The sequence below is a fragment of the Mastigoproctus giganteus genome, chromosome 11 (genome assembly GCF_048544385.1).
Source record: "Mastigoproctus giganteus isolate SK-2022 chromosome 11, ASM4854438v1, whole genome shotgun sequence".
In the NCBI taxonomy this organism is placed as follows: domain Eukaryota; kingdom Metazoa; phylum Arthropoda; class Arachnida; order Uropygi; family Thelyphonidae; genus Mastigoproctus; species Mastigoproctus giganteus.
Window position 1 is genome coordinate 42896346 of NC_143585.1, and position 21503 is coordinate 42917848.

Genomic DNA, 21503 nt, shown 5'->3' on the forward strand with positions numbered 1-21503 from the left:
TTTACAAGCCATGCTCACGACCTTTTATGTGGCCTTATTATATGGCCGTTTATATGGTCACGCTTGTGACCTTAAAAATGGCATTTTAGAGAGATAAATAACTTAGTTATACAGCGAAAATTTCAACTTCCGAGCTCTTGAAATGAATTACCAAAAAGCAGTGTGTTATTGGGTTCACATTACAATATTTTAATGATACGATGGTGTCTCTCGAACTGATTAATATTGTAAAGTGGGGTACACTGTATTTGTATAGCTATGCATGTGGTTTGGAATGCAGTATTTATGAATGTTTTACATTCATTTTTTGCAATTAATGTTCATATTTTCGATTTTGTTGATACTTGGGAAAAAAAACTCGTAAACCTGGGAACTCGTAAAGCAAGAACTGCCTGTATATAGAAATAAAGAGGAAATTTACCTCTATGCTGACCCTGGGTGTCAAGCGAATTGTGACCAGGTGATTTATCTGTGCGATCTTTCTAAAGCAACTAGCAGTTCTTTTTAAGTTCCTGCATTTTCAAAAACTGTGTTTTTGATAAAATCTCTTCTACCAAGAAGTTCTTGTAGTGAGCAAGAAAGGAAAACCACCTTTCTTTATATTTTTCTTTCTTAAGTACTAATCCGTACTAATCTTTGCTTGGCACTCCTGCCTACTCGCGGCAGGGCCCAGAAACCTTGTGCAGAAAAATTGAGCACAGTGTGTTTCCACCTTTAGAGCCAACAAGCTCTCGGCCACAGACTGAAACTGATTATGACATTTATTGTTGAAAACAAATTCACCAACAAAAGAGTTTCCTGCATTTCTAATTTTACATTCACTTTCAGAACAACCTCTTAGCAAATTATCCCCTTTCCTCATCCAGAAACACCTGGAGAGTATTGCAGGATCTCCTAAGACTGAAGAAGCTGCAATCTGGAGACTTACTTTTAGAAATAGCAAACCATAAACATTCAGAGAAACTCTTACAATTTTCGAATTTTGCTGGTATACCAATTAAATTATCTCCCCATGCCACCCTAAATACATTCAAAGGTGTGATATCTAGCTGGGATCTGTTGAATGTGACAGAGGATGAAATAACTCAAAAGCTTCACGATCAAAATGTTGTGTCAAAAAGAATCATGATTAAAAAAGACAACCTTACACCTACCAGGAATATTATCCTTACATTTAATTCCCCAAACCTACCATCAATGGTTAAAGCTGGCTATCTACTTTTCATGTTCATCCGTATATTCCCAATACTTTGAGACGTTACAAGTGCCAAAAGTATGGCCACTCTCAGATTAGCATTAGTAGAGGCATTTGATGCAAGAAAGCAAGCTTATGCAGCATCAGCCAAAAAAAAAAATAAAATAAATAAAATAAAATAAAAATAAATAAATAAAAAACAACCACGGAAGAAGATGACATATAGAGGAAACCCAACTGTGAATCTTCTAATCATGCTCAATGTGAATGTTTGGCAACAGAAAAGACTTGTCCCAACTGCAAAGGTAACCATCCTGCATATTCTAAAACTTGTGAGAGATGGAAAACTGAGAAAAAAAATGTAAATATAAGGTTGAGAACAAAGTAAGCTATCAAGAAGCAAGGAAAATAATTGCTCCTACTATGCCCAAATGTACCTATGCCAGTGTTGCACAAAAACAACAAACAGTGTCCACCCAAACTGATGTTACCATCCCCTCAAACATATCAATCTCTGACTGGGCTCGAGCTATCCTCACTCAGTAACAGTCCCTTATTCCTAAGCACTCAGACCAGGCAAGTAATACTCCTCTTACAATACCAGCAACATCTCCAGTGATTGCTAGTACATTTCATAGCCAAAGTTCTAATTCAAGAAAGAATATCCAAGACACCTCCATGGATACTGATTATTCTTCCAATCAGGATGGTCCAATTCTAGAAATATATGTGGAAGAAGAAATAGACACTGGATGGGCCTACATTTCCAAAAAAAAAAAAAAAAAAGACACAGAAGACGGACCACCATAAAGCTGCCATACTGAAAAAACTGCAGATACAGCTTCTTGTACTCATCTCAAGTAATGCCATTACATTTTATAATGGAACTGCAGAGGACTTCGTAGCAATATTGACTATATTCGTTACCTTATTCACCACTACTCTCCAGTTGGTTTCTACTTGCAGGAAACCTATTTAAATTCTCAAATTTCCACCTCCATAAAGATATCAAAAAGATTGCAATACATCGAATGCTGCCTGTGGTGGTGTGGCCATCTTGATCAACTCGCAGATCCCAGCCAAACAAATTGTTCTTCAAACAGAAATTGAAGCTGTTGATGTATGTTTCATTACTCAGATTGCAATAACGCTTGTTTCAATCTATCTTCTAGCAAATCATACCTTCTCTTACAAGGATCTTGGAGACCTAATACATTTACCTTTCCCCATCTGTCTATTGGGTGTGGCCACCACCCCCTTATGGGGATCTTCTAAATTAGATAGATATGGCAGACTAATTGAAACCTTTCTGGATAAGCAAAACCTTAGCATCCTTAATTGCTGGTGGACCTACTTACATAAAATTGCCAACTGGACAAACCTGTAATTGATCTCTTGATATGCTCCCTGATACTGTTTCTAGTCATGGAACGGTTCGTTACGGATGATCCCATGAGGTGACCATTTTCCAATTATTTGCAATCTGCTCACTACACAACCACCATTAGCCCAACCTTGCAGGAAATGGAAATTCTCTCAAGCCAACTGGCTCAAATTTCAGTCAGCAATTACACTGGATGAGGAAATTATATGATTACAACCCATAGATGAAGTGACAGGATATATCACATCCCAATTGTTATCAGCTGCTAAAAACTCAATTCCATTATCCAATCCTCCAGCCCAGTGGCATTTTAACTACTGGTTGAATGACAAATGCACGAAAGAAAAGAGGGGAAAAAATAAAGCATGGAATTTATTTAGACGATCCCCGGTCAATTTCTTTAACTATAAGAAAAGAAGAGCAAAAGCAGTTTCATTCAAAGACAAGCCAAGAAGGATTCCTGGACTCTGTTTGCATCCACTATAAACAAACACTGACTCCAGATTAATATGGAAAAAAATTTGGCAAGTTTCCAACCATTCCTTCCACAATTTTTTCCTGGAATGGGCAAGAACTATCTGCTCCTCTAGATGTATCAAATTGCCTTGTGCAAAACCTTTGCCCAAGTCTCAGCGGCATCAAGCTATTCCACAGAATTCCAGAAAATCAAGAACATCACTGAACAGCAACCCATCAACTTTTGCACCTCTCTAATCTTACCATATAACCACACTCTTCAGTATTTGGAATTTTTACAAGCCATTAGAACAACACAGCAGTGCAGCAGGGCTGGATGGAATATGTTACATCATGTTACAGCACCTTGATGACAAACATTTACAACTGCTGCTTTTATTTTATAATCGAATATTTCTGGAAAACATTTATCTTGGCACCACGCCACAGTTCTGGCCTTTTTGAAACCTGGGAAAGATCCCTCCAGTCCTTATAGTTACCGGCCATTTTCCCTCTCCAGTTGCCTCGGTAAAATTCTTGAGAAAATGATCCACAGATGCCTTGTTTGGATTATTGAAGACTGACATCTAATAAGTAATAGTCAGCATGGATTTCTTCAAAACAGGTCTGCCTTTGATCTCATGATCAAGGCTGAGTCCGTCCGCAATTTGCATGCCTTTGTGAAAAACGAACACCTTGTTATGGTCTCCATAGACATAGAGAAGGCATTTGATACTACCTGGCATCAGCATTCTCAGAAACCTGCATCTGAGGCAACTTGCCTGTATTTATTAAGAACTTTTATGGAGTCGTTCTTTTCAGGTCCGATATTTTGACTCCCTTTCTACGACATTCTTTCAGGAAGGAGTTCTGCAAGGGTCTGTACTGAATGCAACCCTTTTTGCCCTTAGAATTGACTCTATTACAAAAGAACTTCCAAATACTCTTGAGGCTTACCTTTATGCAGATGATCTCTCTCTTTCTTGCCATTCTCAAAACATGAGATCTATTGAATGTCAGTTACAGATATTTGTGAATAAAGTACAAAAGTGGGCATTGCTCAATGGCTACCGTCTTTCACAACAGAAAACTGTCACTATACACTTTTACAATCAACGTAAATTGCATATAGATCCTGAACTTCACATGTCAAACTTTACCATTCCGATTTCCAGCAACATCAGATTCTTGTGGTTAACCCTTGATAAGAAGTTAAACTTCCTTGAACATATTAAATTTGTACATAACACCGGTCTCAAAAAGATGAACATACTAAGAGCTTTATCTGCCCTGTCTTGGGGAGCAGATTGTACATTGTTGCTTCGATTATATAGGGCACTGATTAGATCCCATTTGGATTATGGGGCTCCAGTCTATGATTCTGCCCGAAGGAGTGTACTATGCTGGCTGGATCCTATACAACACAGTGCATTATGGTTCACACTTGGAGCCTTCAGGACATCTCCAACTCAGTCTATATATTAAAGCTGACGAACCCCCTTTGCACCTCTGCAGAAAAATGTTACTACTGAAGTATGCAGCCAAAATAAAGTTTCTGCCTGCATCCTATCCACCCATACCTTTTCAATCCACAATTACCTGATCTCTATAGAAATAAACCTAGTAAAATAAGACCAGCAGGCCTACATCTTCTCGAAATATCACAGAGTTGGAAAGTTCCTCTTCACAATAGTCAACAAGTAATGAATTACTCTCACCTGCCTTGGACTCCCCCTCCTCAACTGAACTTTGATACTTATTTTCTTCAATGGGGAAAGAATCTTCTATAGACTCAACGTGAAATAACTCTTATTCTACTGTTGGCATTCGTGGCGAGCAGACGTGCCTATTAGTTCTTCATAGATACAGTACAGAAGTATAGATAAGAGGGGATTGCAGCAGGATATCAAAGGTTATTTAGTATATCGTATTATTTATGTTAATAAGTTTTTCTTTTCCTGCTATAGTTTGGTTTTTTTTTTTTTTTTTTTATTAATAATCAGTAAATTTTATAATGGTTATTACAAGATCTGCCTTGAACGCTTCGTCAGAGGGTATCGTGATTCCCTGGTGTGTCATGATTTTATCCCTTGCAGAACCTGTGGCATGTATTCCAAGGTCAAACTAGTAGATAATCCTAGCTCACTTGAAGATTCTTTTCTTTGTCACCGTTGTAAGGAGTGCACCGATCTTAGGTTATAATTTGATGCATTACTAGAACAATTTGAGTCACTGAAAAAATGGGTGCTTGCCCTCCAGAATAATGTAATTGGGAGCTCGTCAGGGACTCAAGAATCTAGCAACATACCAAGTGGTGCACTCCCGATTTGGGCCCCAGAACAGAATAACCAGGTGCAAACTACTCTGGTTCAAAAGGACTTAGTTTTATTAGGGGACTCCATTGTCAGGGAAACGAGAAATATTTTTTGTAATAAGGATAGGTGGACTAGAACCAGGTATGTCTGCCAGGAGCAACTATTAATGATGTCACCAGCAGATTGTCAGATTTTAAGGGGAGTAAATAGAATATTATTATTCATGTGGGGACTAATGATATTAAGCATACACTATCTGATGATTTGTTAGACAAATATAGGACCATGCTGAAGAAATGCTGCGAGTTAGGTCACATTGTCTGCGTCTGCAATTCTGCCCAGGCATGATAGAATTATGTTGAAAGCCTTGTGGGCTTTCCAACTATAATCCTAATCATATAAATAACTCAAGCTTTGAAGGACTCTGCTTTTGGGGGGAAATTTCTATCAGCTTGGCCTGCACTTGTAGGTGGAAGGAATTGGTTTTGTAGAGACGAGATACATTTAAACAAAGGCGGTGCAAGAGTTTTTGCCAGTATTATTGAGGATACTTTAAAGGTTCAGGGAAACTGATAGTTTGGGGGAGGGTACAATGGTAATATAGATATGCATTTATCTGATAATATTGGTCAAATTAACGCTTGCACATACCTCAAGAGTTCTTGTTTGTTACCACAACAGAACATATTAGCAAGATGTTCTGAGGGCAGAAACATTTCAAATGAGTGGGCAGCTAATACCAGGGAAGCAAGCTTAAATAACTTTAAGGGGTGTGTCAGGGTAGTTAACTATATAAGAACACTAAGTCTTAATCGTTTATATAGTAATGTCAGAAGTGTCATCAATAAAATGAGTGAATTCGAACTGCTTGTTAGGACAAGTAACACCGACGTAATAGGGCTTACGGAAACGTGGTGCCACCCGGGAATAGGGGATGACAAGTTTTGGTTATGGTATGTATTTAGGAAGAATATTTATTTAGGAAGGATAGGGAAGATAGAAGGGGTGGTGGGGGTCATTCTTATCAAAAGTAGCCTGAGCACGACGAAAGCCTTCCTGGATTCAGATTTCACATGCTAATATAGAATCTGTATGGTGTGAGATAGTTGGAAGCAAAGGGAGTAATCTACAGGCCAGGTAATTGTGAAGATTATGATGAGAGCCTCTACATGCAAATGGGATGGGCAAGCAAGCATGAATGTCTTATTATGGATTTTAATTTGCCTCTAATTGATTGGAGCAAATGGGAGGGAAACTCCACATGGGGGACAATTTTTAAATCAACTAGATGATTGCTATTTATATCAACATGTCAGGGAAAACAATACTCTAGACCTCATCATCACCCATGAACCAGATGACATAATAGGGCTTGACAGTACAGGAACCATGAGCAGAAAGTGATCATGGAGTTCTATGGTGGACGATGAAGAGAGAGATAGCAGTAGTTAAAGGCAAAGGAATGGGTTATAACTTCAGGAAAGGAAATTATGACAGCTTAAGATGCTACATGGCCTCTTAACTGGGTAGATATCTCACAGAGAGCGAATACAATTTAACTAAGGTATACCTTAAAAACATTAATCACAGAAGCCTTGAATACGTATATACCATTAAAAAAATACTCCACGAGGAGGATTCCAAGTTGGATGAATAATGAAGTTGCCAGATTACTTGAGCAGAAAAAGATAGCATGACAATAAAAAGTACAGAAGTGTATAACAGCTACAAATTGATCTGTAATAGGGCCACAAAAGGTTAGGCTGGCAAAGGCAGATTATGAGAAATCACTGGCAAAGAGAGCAAAGAGGGGGGGGAGGAATAAGGAATTCTTCACATATATAAATGCAAAGAAGAGAAGAACAAACCAGTTTGGACCATTATGTAATAGACATGGGATAGTATTAGATACCCCAGCTGAAGTTGCAGATGAACTCAACAGTTACTTTGCATCGATATTTACAGAAGAAAAATCCTTTACGTCAATGAGAAATTCTGGGAGTGAAGTTGAAAAAAAATGTAATTAATGATGTTGAAATTTCACGTGTTTATTTAATAAAAAAAAACATTCGAGCCTACAGGCCAGTAAGGCTCCTGGGGTTGATGGCATATACCCTATAATCTTAAGAGAGGCTGCAAGTGAGTGCATTGAACCATTGAGGCTAATTATGCGGGCATCACTGGACTCGGGAGTGATTCCGTTGGATTGGAAAAGTGCTGATGTGTCTCCAATACATAAGGGCAATTCTAAGAGTGAAGTGGGAAATTGCTGGCCGGTTAGTCTAACTTCAGTAGTAGGGAAAATCATGGAGACAGTGATGAAAATTGGAATTCAAGATCATTTAGATAGAAATGGAAACATGAGTTTGTAAAGGGAAAATCATGTTTAACTAATCTGGTTAGCTATTTTGACAGGGTCACTCAAGAGCTGGACTTTGGGAATAATTTCGACATGTTTATTTCCATTTCAGCAAAGCATTTGACTCAGTCCCACATGAATGGTTAATTTATAAGCTGGAACAGGTTGGAATCACAAGGAAAATCCTTAGATGGATAGCTGGATGGCTTCAGGACAGGAGGCAGAGGGTTGTGATAAATGGTTATTCCTCAGATTGGGTCGATGTAAGACGTGGGGTTCCCGAACTATCAGTATTAGGTCTACTGTTGTTTGTGATTTTCATAAATGACATCGATGAAGGGATAGAGGGCGTGATGTAAAGATTGGTTGAGTAGTTAATGATTGCTGCCAAGCAGCTTCTTCAGAATGACCTAGATAGACTTCAGCGATTGTCAGAAAAATGGCAGCTGTGCTTTAATTCAGCAAAGTGTAAGGTATTGCACCTGAGGAACAGTAACCCCAAAATAACTTATACACTTGGCGGAGTTGAACTAAAGCCGGTAGTGGAGGAAAGGGACTTAAGCCATAGGCTTCCTTGCACCATGTGAGTAATACTAACTCCATGCAAGCCATATTCAGAGCTATGTTGATTCCCTGCCAATATATACTTATGGGTACAAATCTCAATCAACTGTTGGAGCAGCAGCAGCAGTGCTTCCCTCTGCTATCATTTCAGCTTCCCTTCCACCTGAGTATAGCAACTTTCTGCAGAACTGCATGGAATAAAATTTAGCTCTAGAAAATCTGAATTGTTACCCAGATACAAATTATATAATTTACACACTCTCTCAGCTCAATTAGAGCAATACAAAATCCCTCCTATAGGAATCACCCTGTTTTAAACCAAATCAGGAGGTTGCTATTGAAAATTGAACATCGTCAGCAATTAGTGAACTTTTGTTGGATTCCAGCACATTCAGGGATAAAGAGGAATGAACTGGTGGATATATCTGGAAAAAAATCCCTGAACTTTAAATTTGACCTCTGTCCATATTCCAGCTTCTGACTATGATGCCATCATAGAAGCAGCATGCCTTGAGTGGTGGAAAGAGCTATGGCACACCCAGACTAATAATAAACTTTTCCAGTTGAAACAGGACCCAAAATTTTGGCATTCGAGCATCCAGACAACAAGAAGGGAAGAAGCGTACTTGCACGGGCAAGAATAGGATATATTCATCTGACCTACCTCCATCTACCCAAGGTAATGACCCTCCTCAGTGTCCACACTGCTCAGCACAACTAACAGTTAAACGTTCTTATCGACTGTCCTTACTATCAACAGGACAGAACATCAGTCCTGATTTCTTTAATCTTCAAGAACCAATATCACTAGAGCATATTATTGGCAATAAGGCAAATATTAATGAACTTTTCTTGCTTTCTGAAAAAAAAAAAAAAAAAATGGAATATATCATTGATTCTGAATAGGTTTCTGAAATGAAATTGAAGTGGCTCCAGTTCTGAATTATTTTCTAACATACACCTATGGACAGGGGCACTATAGCCAGTGTAGCTTATGTGCCACTAAACACCTATAACCCACACACACACCTCAATGCATTTTTTGTAAAATTATTCCACCACCACATAACCCTGAGAGTCAGAAAACAACTCATCTAATAATAAAATCATTAAAACCATTAAAATGATCGTGGCATATAAAAGTTAAAATCTTTAAATTAGCTAAAATGGTTTAACCCAATTTTGAATAATTTCTCTTCTTCAAATTACTTTGTGCTCATTCCCATAGTGGTCAGGGATAAGTCCTACTGACGAGTATCTGCATCCCACACCACACCGGCCAAAATGGGTAGGCAGGGGACCATGCTGGTCCATCTGCCCACTAGTCAGTCCAGGGGGAAAGGGATGACAGGCAAATTTTTCCCACTCAGTAGTTTCCCCCTCATTTATCCTTCTTTCTTGCACTAGGAGGAAATGCAGTGGTGTATCTTAATGTGCAAGATAACTAATAGCTAAATTTAAGTAACTTAAAAGGGGTATAGAAGGAGTTCTATACCTTGCTACTGGTATAGAACAAAAAGTGAGGTTAGTATGTACTAAAATTAGACATGTATTTTATTCTTTCACACTTACAGACATACTCTCATTCATTCTTTGGCATTCATCTCGTTTGTTCGGCTCTTCCTTACTGGTTTGCACTGTACTATTTTTCAGTTGCAGTGCAGCCCCGACTGCATTTCATGCAGGTCAGGGAGGAGTGTGTTGGTGTTGTTACGATATAGATCAGGTTGTGTTAGTAGCTTAAGCTAAATATATATATTGTGTATATATATATATATATATATATATATATTATGTTTTTTAATTATTATTTTATTTAAGCTTATTTGATTATTGCTTCTTTATCACTTGCTACGTTAATGCTATTGTCATATGGCAATTAGACATTATACGTGCTTGATATATTACTGGTTAATTGAATAAATTTTGCTGTATTACTGGTTAATTGATTAAATTGCTTCGGTTTAGTTGATTTTTCTTTTACTGTTATTTATCTACTATCTGTATGGGTATTTAGGTGTAACGGGAACAGGAGATCCAGTTAGCCTGTGCAGTCTTAACTTCTTCCTGGGGGTCTGTACATGTAATGGTAATTAATAATAATAATGATAATAATGAATGAAGTTAATATTTTGTATTTCAAACAAACATCAAATAAACAACAAATAAATCAATGTTAACTAACATTCTTTTACCTGGTCATCTACCCGCTACTTCGTTGGGGGTTTTGAGCAGGTTGATAGCCAGATTAAAGGAAGGTCTCATACCTACCCGTTTCTGTTATCCCTTTATCAGTTTTGCCTTTTTAGTGATACTTTTGTGCATAATTACTTAATTTTGGATAACTTTAATTAATTGATTTTAGATAATCTTTAATAAATTGATTTTAGATAATCTTTGATTGATTAATTTTGGTAAACTTTATTTATATTGATTTTAGACAATCTAATTATAATTTTAGAAATATTTTTAATCTTAGAATCGGAATCAGCAAACTGGTATAGGTGATACAAAGTCCAACAGGTGAGTATCTGGATAAGTGAGGAGATTTTTACTTACAGTCAGTTGTCCTGTGGTGGTCTGTCGGAAAAAGGGGGTTAGTCCCGTTCTCTGTTTGTTTTATTGACCAATCGGTTTTTAGTGTACAGATGCGCCTATTGTTTGTTATGGCGTGATGTCGATATTGCTGTAAGGCGGTATATTTGCAAGTCATGAGAGGGTTGATTTTTACTTATTGTCAGGGGTGGGGGGCTGGGGTTGGGGGATTTCTTCCGCGTTGAAATGATATGTTTTTCGTATATATTAGAAAATTACGTGGTTATTATTATTGATGATGAGGTTTTGAAGAAAAGGATGTTTTTATGATTTAAGGATGTTGTCCATTTGCATTTTTTCATGAATTTGTATTTACATGATTTTCCATTGTTATTTACATGAATTTATTATTTACATGAAGTTTATTATTGCTATCCCTTGGACTGGACCGGTATAGCTTTTCTAAGGCATAAAAGGCCTGTATTGTCCTAGGGGGTAGCTATTTACATATATACATTATAAATTATAATTAGATTGTCTAAAATCAATATAAATAAAGCTTACCAAAATTAATCAATCAAAGATTATCTAAAATCAATTAATTAAAGTTATCCAAAATTAAGTAATTATGCACAAAAGTATCACTAAAAAGGCAAAACTGATAAAGGGATAACAGAAACGGGTAGGTATGAGACATTCCTTTAATCTGGCTATCGACCCACTCAAAGCCCCCAACGAAGTAGCGGGTAGATGATCAGGTAAAAGAATGTTAGTTAACATTGATTTATTTGATGTTTGTTTGAAATACAAAATATTAACTTCATTTATTATTATTATTATTATCATTATTATTATTATTATTTACCATTACATGTACAGACCCCCAGGAAGAAGTTAGACTGCACAGGCTAACTGGATCTCCTGTTCCCGTTACACCTAAATACCCATACAGATAGTAGATAAATAACAGTAAAAGAAAAATCGACCAAAAGCAATTTAATCAATTAACCAGTGTGTGTGTGTGTGTGTATATATATACACATTATGGCTGTAGGGTACGTTTTGCTAATACAGTGATCCATAATCAATGTTATATTCCTTTTTGTACTGTTACATTCCACCCTCCATGATTAATTAGATTCTTAATACAATTATTCCTTTATTATATATATATATATATATATATTTTTTTTATTTTTATTTTAAGTGTGTATTCGTGCAGCCAATTACATTCATTTCTTCACTCACTCCCATTTACCACAACATGTTCACTCTCTCGTGCTCCCTTACTGGGTCACTCTCTTTCATCAAAACTAACATTCATTCCCTTTTACCACAACTTCTTTTTGACTCAATCATTCAGTGCCCAGCAGCTTTACTCAGTCTTTCATACTCTTTCACTCATTTAATCCATTCCTACTTCTTTCATTCAACTTTGCTTCCCCTTGCTGCTAGCTTTCCAGTACAGTGGAGCCCCAACATCTGATGGTAATTCACTCCATAAAACCCATTGTAAGTTGAAACCAATAATACATTTATTTCCTGTAATTCGTTCCCCAACAACACATTAAATAGGTATTTTTTACATGTTATACTTCATTTTTACATTAAAAATTTGTGTTTTATAAAGATTTAATAAATAGTCATAAAACATCTTAAAATAAAAAAAAATAAATTAGCATTTACACTCTCTGTAATTTTTTCCAACTATTGTAGCTCTTATGTTAATATCTCATGTTCATGAGCATCAATAAGGTCCTCCACATCCTCTTTGCCAACCTCCAGACCCATTGATTTACCAAGAGTGACAATATTGTTTGTCAAAGCACCATCATCAAATCCTTCAATGTTATGGATAATTAAAAACCAGATATTTTTTCCAGGCTGAATTTAAGCACCTAGTGGAAACATCATTCCAAGAACTTACAGTCCAGCATGTTGAACTTCAACCTCCAAAAATCTTTGAGGATGAAAGCATTTTCACCAGAGGTCGCTGCAAAGCAACTTGCTAACATTTTTGCGGTGTAGATTTTCTTGAAGTTTGCAATCACTTGCTGGTTTGGTTGAAGAAGAGGAGTGGTGTTGTGTGGCAAAAATTTGACTTGAACAAAGTCAAATTGTGCCTCAAGAGATTGAACAAGGATGGGATCGTTGTCTGGCGCATTATCCAGCGGGAGAAGTGCCTTCACAGGAAGCTTATTTTTCTCAATTTCTCTTCACTGAAGGGCAAAAAACTTAATGCTCCTATTCATTAAAGACATCCTGTAACTCGGGCCTTTTGTTACTGTGGCAAAACACTCCCAACATGCCTTTGTTGATCTTTTGTTGTTTAAATACTCTGGGGGTGTGTTAAAGTGATACACGAGCAAAGGCTTCAGCTTAAAATCTCAAGAGACATTGGCACCCAACAGGAGAGTGAGCCTGTCTTTCAATGGCTTATGTCCAAGTAAACTAGCCTCATCTTTAGTGATGTATATGTTCCTGGGCATTCGCTTCCAGAAGAGGTTGTTTTCTTCAATTGTTAAAAACCTGCTGGGGAAGATAACCATCCTGATCAACAAACTATTGGAATTCAATTTTAAAGGTATAGGCTGCTTTTTTATCAGCACTGGATGCCTCCTCATACCTTTCAACACTTGATATTAACTTTTTTTTTTCTTTTTTTTTGAAGACTTTAAAGACAGCCTCTGCTGTCTTTAAAGTCTTCAAAGCGCACAGCACTGCCACTGGTTGATGGAGCCATAGATCTGAAACAATTGTATGAGTGATGTGCCACGCGTTGAACAATAACAAAGACTCTAATTGATTACAAGTGATGTTCCATGCACCATGCGTCTGAAAATTCCACCTACGTATCTTTCCATCTATATTGGAAAGCCATCGGTACCTGCAAATATCATTGGTCCTTAAAATGAAAGATTGTATGGAAGGTATATCAGTTCCTGAAATTATCGGATGTTGATTTCATCGCAAGTCAAAGCCCCACTGTATTTTTCAGCTAAGTTGCTTTTCTGGCTGCCTATACGTCTCCCTCCCTCTACATGATTACATAGTGGGTGTGAAGCCCACAGGACCCTACACAGGGCAGGTGTTCCTGGGAGAGAGGGAAGATCCCTGGTCAATCCAGTTTTGTCAAGTCAAGCATCTGTCGGGGAGCTGGAAACAGCTGCCCTATCAGGTTAAAATGTCATCATCCAGGTGTGATAAAAGATATGGACATTTTTTGGCTATTGATTATCGTTTGGCTGCTGGTTGAGGGGAGCGGCCTGAATTGCCAGTCTTTGGATATTCCTTTGCATTTTGAATACTTTTTGTGCGAAATTAGTGAAAGATTTGTAATTATCTTCAAGTGTTCTTGTCCCCCTGGGGAGAGGTCCAATTTTTGCTATCAGCACTTTTAGTATAAAGGTAGTCAGCCCTAAGAAGGTTAATTTTGCCTCTAGGGAGCCGTCACCTGTTAGTATAAAGGTAGTAAAGAGTCCAGGGGCATACCACTTTGGTGGCTTTGGGCTAACCATTGCCACCTATGGCAGAAACCTTTTGGTGACCAGACCTCTAGCTGCTAACTGCTTCCAATTTGTTTGCCATAGCTCTTGGAGCTTTGTGGCTATTCTTTTCCTTTCAGCCTTGATGTTGTTGGCTGTGTCAAGGGCTATCCCCAGAAATTCTGAGGGTATGTCCTTTTTGAGTCTATAAGCCTCTTTTGGCTACTTCCAAGTAAATTGGAAAGCCAGCAACTGCAGTCCCACCAAATACGGAGGATGCGGAAAGGTCAGTGAATGACCACCGCATATTCCCTGGAGCAATATGGCCTTAGTTGCTAATGCTCCTAAAATCCAAATAACAAACAAACAAGCAACTGCAGTGTAGGTATGCTTGCAGTGTACAGCATGCTCTGGCAATAGTGAGAAGTATTGTTGTCTCTGAATTTCTCTAATTTGTTCCTGTTTCTGACTATGGCTGTGTGGGTAAATCACACACCAGCTCCATAAGAGATGACAGGCAAGAACACTGCCCAGTATATGATTGCCAGGGTCCTTATTGTGAGCCCCCAGTCAGCATGACTGATCCTGGCAATCATGCCTGTGTAGTTTCTCACTTTTTTTGCCAAGTATGCCAAATAGGAATAAAAAGTTAATTTGGAGTCAAAAACAACCCCTAGATATTTTAGTACTGATACCATAATTACAGTTTTTCCATTAATTTTAATTTGAGGGAATCTCCTTAAATTTACTTTCAAAAGTATGGATTTAGTTTTTTCAGGTGACATCCTGAGTATGTGCATATGTGTCCACTCTTGCAGTTGCATGAGGGTGGTATTTGATCTTTGCTATACAACCATACTTGATTCCTTTTACAAGGAGGGTCAAATCATCCACAAAGGCTAGGCTTTCCACTGGGCCCAGATCCAAGGCCAGAAATTCATCTAGAACAGTTGTCCAGAAGAAAGGGCCAAGGAATGAGCTCTCTTTATTACCTTATAGAGGTTTTGTGGGACATTTGTCTGGCATTTTAGCTTGTGGATGTACATCCAAAAAACATGAGAAAAAATAGTCCCCAAACTAAGAAGACTACGATAACTGGCAGAGAAAATAAGCGGAATCAGTAAATTAAATTCTAGAAGGAAACAGAAATAAGTGTGTTGTTAATGATTAATTAAACTAATAATAAATGTAGCCCAGCACAGAAAAGGAAAGTAAAGAGCAAACAAAGTAGCAAAATAAAAGATGCTAAACTTTGTGAAGGTGAAAAATGTCAATATAGGAAGAATACACCATTAGTTTTACATGTTTGTAAAACTAATGGTGTATGTGAAATGAGAAGAATATAGAAAAGTAAAGAAAAGGTAGAAAAATAGATTGGTTCAGGCAGTTTGTGGTTGCAATATATATATATTTTTATACACACGCATTATGCTAGTAACCTACTCTAAATTTAAGTACTCAGTTGACAGTCATATGAAACACAAAAATCAGATCATATCTTGTAATCAGAGCAAAATTCTTATTTCATTTTATTTTTTCTTGGCTTTGTGTGTATGAGAGAGAGAGAACACAAAAGAATGCTTATGTTTAAAGTCTTGATTCATATTAAATTTACAGCCCTATGGTATCCTGATCACTGGTTTTATTTTTTTCCACCCTGAAACTACACTTAAACTTCTTACTGATTATTGATTTTTATCCAGTTAATAGTAGTTGTATATGAAAATTAATGTAGTTTACCCATATAGAAATTTGGAACACCAGTACAGATAATTTTCTAAATAGCAAAGTTATCTCATAATAAAAAATAATAATAATAAATAAGTTTTATGCAACAGATCTATAGTTTTATACTTGTGGGTAGGGAAGAAAGATTATTTCACACTGAACAGATTTTGGGAACAAGTTCATTGCTATCCCAAAATATCCCAATTTCATATTGACAGACTGCATTTTATTTTCACACTTTTTTTTGAAATCTGTAAATAAATAATTGAAAAGAACTACACAGTTTATGCAGACTATAAGTTTTTAAATGCTAGAGCAGTGGTTAGTAAATTATTTGGTGATCATGGGTCAATATGTGGTTTCACAGTGTGTGATGGATCAGTTCAAAATTTTGAAATGAAAAAAAAAAAAAAATTAACTTTAATTATATAAATCTACCTAGTGCATAGTTAATACACTTACCATACTATGTTCATATGCTGCTTGGACACTTTATTTTATTTGCACCATAGAGGTATAAGATATGTACAAAAATATGTAAATAAAACAGGTTAGATGGTGAGTGATTCATGAAGGAAAGTGCCATTAAGCTGTGTGACCTTGACTGGTGCCTAAATTAGTTACCTAGCACCAGGCAAAGTGTCATGGACCTTCTAAAGAGGTGTAGTTGTCACTGCACATTTAGCATGTGCTACATCAGAGAGGTCAGCTATCATTTAAGTGTTTAAAGACTAGTATCATTTGACTTTAATAAACGTAAAAATGCCCAATAAACATCCATGAACAGGTGCAACGGCAGCCAAAAATGTAAGGTGACACAAGTGCTCAACAATTGAAATGGATTGTTGAGTATAATTGTTCCAAGGCACTGGAACCATCCAAAAGAATAGTTCCAGTGCCTTGTGTGTGGAGGAAGTTTAATGACAGGGACATATTTTTGTGGCACAACCTTAGTCCTATTGGAGGGCACTGTGAATGCCACAGCATATCTGAATATTTTTGCTGATAAATAAATTTTCTGTTTATACTCGAGGATAGCCACAAGGTCAGAGGAGCTCACAAGATAGAGAGAATACAAGAATTATACTGTATTTAGTGGTCACATGAGCTTGAGGCACAGTTACTCAAAATGCATGCACTTTTATACCATTTTACTTGACCACCTGGCTACATCGGGATACTATCAAGATGACAGTGTAGCTCCCCAGTGTCAAATATGTGAATTAGTGGTTTGAGAATCACAAGCTTCCAATTGGCCCACTCCTTAGATCTCAGTCTTGAATATCTGTGGGATGATCTGGAAACGTATATTCTTCATCACAATCCCCTGCCTGCATTATTCTAGGAATTGAGGACTTAAATGGCCCAGTGTTCCTTGTGTCACTTTTCAACACCTTGTTGACTCCTTGTTGTATCATGTTGAAGCAGTGATTGTCAAAAGTGGTCCAACAGCCTATTAGCTTGAGATCCTAATGGAGTAGCCGGGCAGTGTATGTGGGACACTTGTTATATCTTCACAAACATAGATCACATCCTTAGCACTCATACCAATTTGGGAGAGTTTGAAGTAAGCATCTTTTGGTTCATTGTGAGCACTGATATTTTTCAGTATGTTGATACTCTCCCCCCTCTGCCCATGTGGTGAGTCCTCCATTGACCCCATGCGCCATAAAAACCAAACCATCCATAGACCCATGTGCCATAAATTGCTGACTGTTGTATTATAGTGTAGTTAATATAAAATAATGTGATAAATATTATTTATTATTTTTTCTTTAATTAGTGAAAGGAGTAAACTACTTTGGCCCTAAGAGTGAATTCATAGTAAGTGGAAGTGACTGTGGTTATATATATTTATGGGAGAGGGAATCTGAGCACATTGTACAATTCATGCATGGAGATGAAGGAGGTGTGGTAAGTTATTTTGGTGAATATTACTTGGATGTGGTATACAGAAAATTTATTAATAAAATTATATTTTTGAGTGTTGTGTTAATTGTTTTTTTTTTTCTGGGGAGGGGAGAAATAGAGATACACTGATCAATTATGCAGGGATGAAGGTATATCAGTATTGGCAATTGGTCAAAATGACTGTGATTGGAGCAAAAAAAGTATAAAAAATATTTTTTTTCCAAATTTTGGAGGAAATTTATTCACGCGCGCACACACACACACATGCATGCACGCATATATTCCTGATATGAGTCATGATATATAGCCCATTTATTTGAATGGTATCAGGATCATATTATTTTTATTAGAATAGGCAAGATGATGTTGCCTCGTTCTATCCTTTTCAGAAAGTCTGTAATCTTCCTGGAATGGGATTTTTTAGAATAGTATACAGGTCTGGAAGTCTCACATTTGTATTTTTGGCTAACTGTCTCTTTAAACAATGGAATAATTACCTCTTTGTTCCTACTAACAAAATTTCTCTACAGAGACCACGTGTTGTCTTGGTAGCCTCTGCAATGTTGAAAGGACGTCATGGGATATTGTATAATTATCCCAAAACTTGTTATTTGGGATTACTGTTACCTAAATTCAAAGTTCTGCACTAAGTGCAGAACTTTGAATTTATTAGACTGCATTTTAATTTTGGTATGGGGAAGGCTTGTTAAACAATCTGGAAAACTTATGTGACAAGCACCCATTTAAATTTGACCTGAACACAAGCCTCCCATCTTTATCCTGACAGCAGCTGCATTATTGTTTGTTACATATTGTTGTGCAGAATTCTGACAGGTGCCCAAATTTTTTTTTAGAAGAAAGTAAAAAGAAGAGAGTAAATCAAATCAGTCCATTAAATGGTTGCAATGGAAAGCCCACAGAAATGGCAAATAAGTTCAACAGATGCATCTTAACAATATTTACAGTTAGAAGCAATCTCAAATCTCTGAGGAATTAAGGAGCAAAATTTCTCTTTTAAGACACCCATGCAGTCTTTACTGTTTATGTTCCTATCCAGATGCTCCTGTAATACACCTTAATTGTGTGCTCCCTGATGTTCCCTGCCACAGAAATTAATGAATTATAATTTTTCCTGCTATAGAAGTGGCTCACTATTGTTTGTTACCTTACAAGCTCTCTTTTAGCACCACCTTTAAAATTGGACACATTTGCATACCTCTGATCTTCAGGAACTTCGTTACTTCCAGGGACACTCCCATTGTAATAACACTAGCCAACACAATTTTTACCTCCAAGATCTTAAGCTGTTTTTAACCAATTTTTATGTGCAGATTTCAAAAATCACCATGATAGTTTCACATTAAATCACAGTTATTAAATATAAAGTTAGTTACATTTTACCAAAGTTTGCCAATTTCACATTATCTAGCCATTAAATGTATGACAGACTGATTTACTTTAACAGATATAAACTAATTCTCTTAATTTTAGTAGTTGATTCTGGCCTCGTTTTTTTTTGTGATAAACATAATCAGACATCTACCTAAGGTTCTTAGGTTCAAATTCCTATGCAACAATTTACAATTTGAAGAAAGTACACTTGGCATTTTTGGTGAGGATTTTTGTAGGCTGTGCCAAGATTTTTCAAGTATTAACTGATCGTGACATGTTCTCAGTTGTAAATCTATCCTCCAAACATAAACAGACCCTCAAGATTTGGAGGGCTGCATCCTTCTACTCTCGAGGGTCCTCCTACTACTTCACAAGATGTCGACTATCAGCCAGTAAGTTCAGGTAGTGAGGTTCATTTAATCAAACAAGATGAGTTGAATGATTTGGTTCAAGACTTAAATTTGCCGAAAGAACAAGCTGAACTGTTAGGTTCTAAGTTACAGCAGTGGAATATACTCACAGCAGGAACAAAGATTTCAGTGTTTCGAAAAAGACATGAAAAGTTTTCGAAATATTTTGCTATGGACGACAGTGTGTGTTTTTGCAAAATGATTATTCGACTTCTGAAAGAAAGAGTCGTGCATAAGTCAGATGAATGGTGTTTATTCATGGATGCTTCAAAATTAAGTTTAAACGCAATTTTGCTTGATAATGACAACAAATTTCCATCAGTTCCTGTGTTTCATTCAGTTGAACTTTCATGAAAGCATGTCTAAGGTTCTAGGTGCTATAAAATACCAGGATTACGGTTGGAATATCTGCAGTGATATTAAGGTTATTGGTTTGCTTGTTGGTTTGCAGGGGGGGGGGTTCACAAAATATTGTTGGTTTTTGTGTTTGTGGGACGTACTCCTTTAGTGCAATCAAACAAGGTTCTTCTTCCACCCCTGCACATCAAACCTGGATTGATGAAAAATTTTCGTAAAGGGACTAGATAAAGAAGGTAATGGATTTGCATACTTAAGTGTTTCCTAATTTAATATATGCCGAACTTAAGGAAGGAATTTTTGTAAGATCCCAAATTAGGAAACTCCTGAGAGACTGTGTTTGAAACCCAGTTAAAGGAGGTTGAATTGGTAGATTGGTGATCATTTAAGACGGTAGTACATGGACGATTTATGATTTTTTGGGTAATAGGAAAGAAGAAAATTATGAAACTTTGGTGTCTAATTTACTCGAGTGTTTCAAAAACTTGGGCTGTCGAATGTCGGTGAAAATAAATTTTCTTCATTTCCATCTCAAATTTTTTCCTGAAAATTTGGGAGATGTGAGTGATGAACAAGGGGAGTGGTTTCATAAAGTTATTTCCACGCTGGAAAAGTGGTACCAAGTTTGCTGGGATCCTATAATAATGATGGTGGATTACTGCTGGTTCCTTATGAGGGAGAGTAAGCAGGAGTACAAGAGAAAATCCCTTAGTAGCAAACATTTTTAAGGACAATTACAGGTATGCTGATTATATATTATTGAAATATAACTATTTTGCTACAATTTATGATTTTTTTTTTCCGAAGTTAAATGAGTTATAGAGAACGTATATTTTTTCACACTTGTATTAAACTTGAATTGTACATATATATCCCTTTATTTTAACATTAAACGTTGGTACGTCTTTTGATGTAGATGTGATAGACTTTTTATGGTAATTTTTGGAATTGGCACATTTATTTCCTCCAGAAACACATTTTCATTGCAGAGGTATGACAAAAAAAAAATATTTTTTTGTTGGTTAGTGTAATTAGAGGTTTGATAATCTACCCTGCTGCTTCCTTTATAAGTGAATATACATCATTAGCTCCTCATTATCTGTTTATGTTCAAGTGTGATAATGTATTTTAGTTTATTTTTGTTAAATATGAACCAGCGGTACTGTCAAGTGAAAAAGCATGCAAATCAGTACACTCAGAATGGACTTCAGCACACAAAACACTATTTCATTACATGCATTTCACAGTAACGTTATGAACATGGTTCATTATAATAATAGAAATAAAATATTTTATTAATCTCATTCCATTTTGACACCTGACTTGAACTTATGAACATTATCTACTTAGGGTCATCAGTGATGTTGCCAAAGCTATTTTTATTAGGTCAACATGGTTTGGTTCTAATTTGG

At 36.7% G+C, this 21503-nt stretch overlaps 1 protein-coding gene across 3 annotated transcripts in view; it reads left to right on the plus strand.

Annotated features, from left to right (window-relative positions):
* Window positions 1-21503, plus strand: part of LOC150077951 (DDB1- and CUL4-associated factor 8-like) — a 227606-nt gene that overhangs the window by 184324 nt on the left and 21779 nt on the right. For all 3 annotated transcript variants that reach the window (XM_090385203.1, XM_090385204.1, XM_090385205.1), the window contains exon 9: window positions 17805-17935. In XM_090385203.1, coding sequence (XP_090241329.1) covers window positions 17805-17935 — 131 coding nt within the window. The remainder of the gene's footprint in view (window positions 1-17804; window positions 17936-21503) is intronic.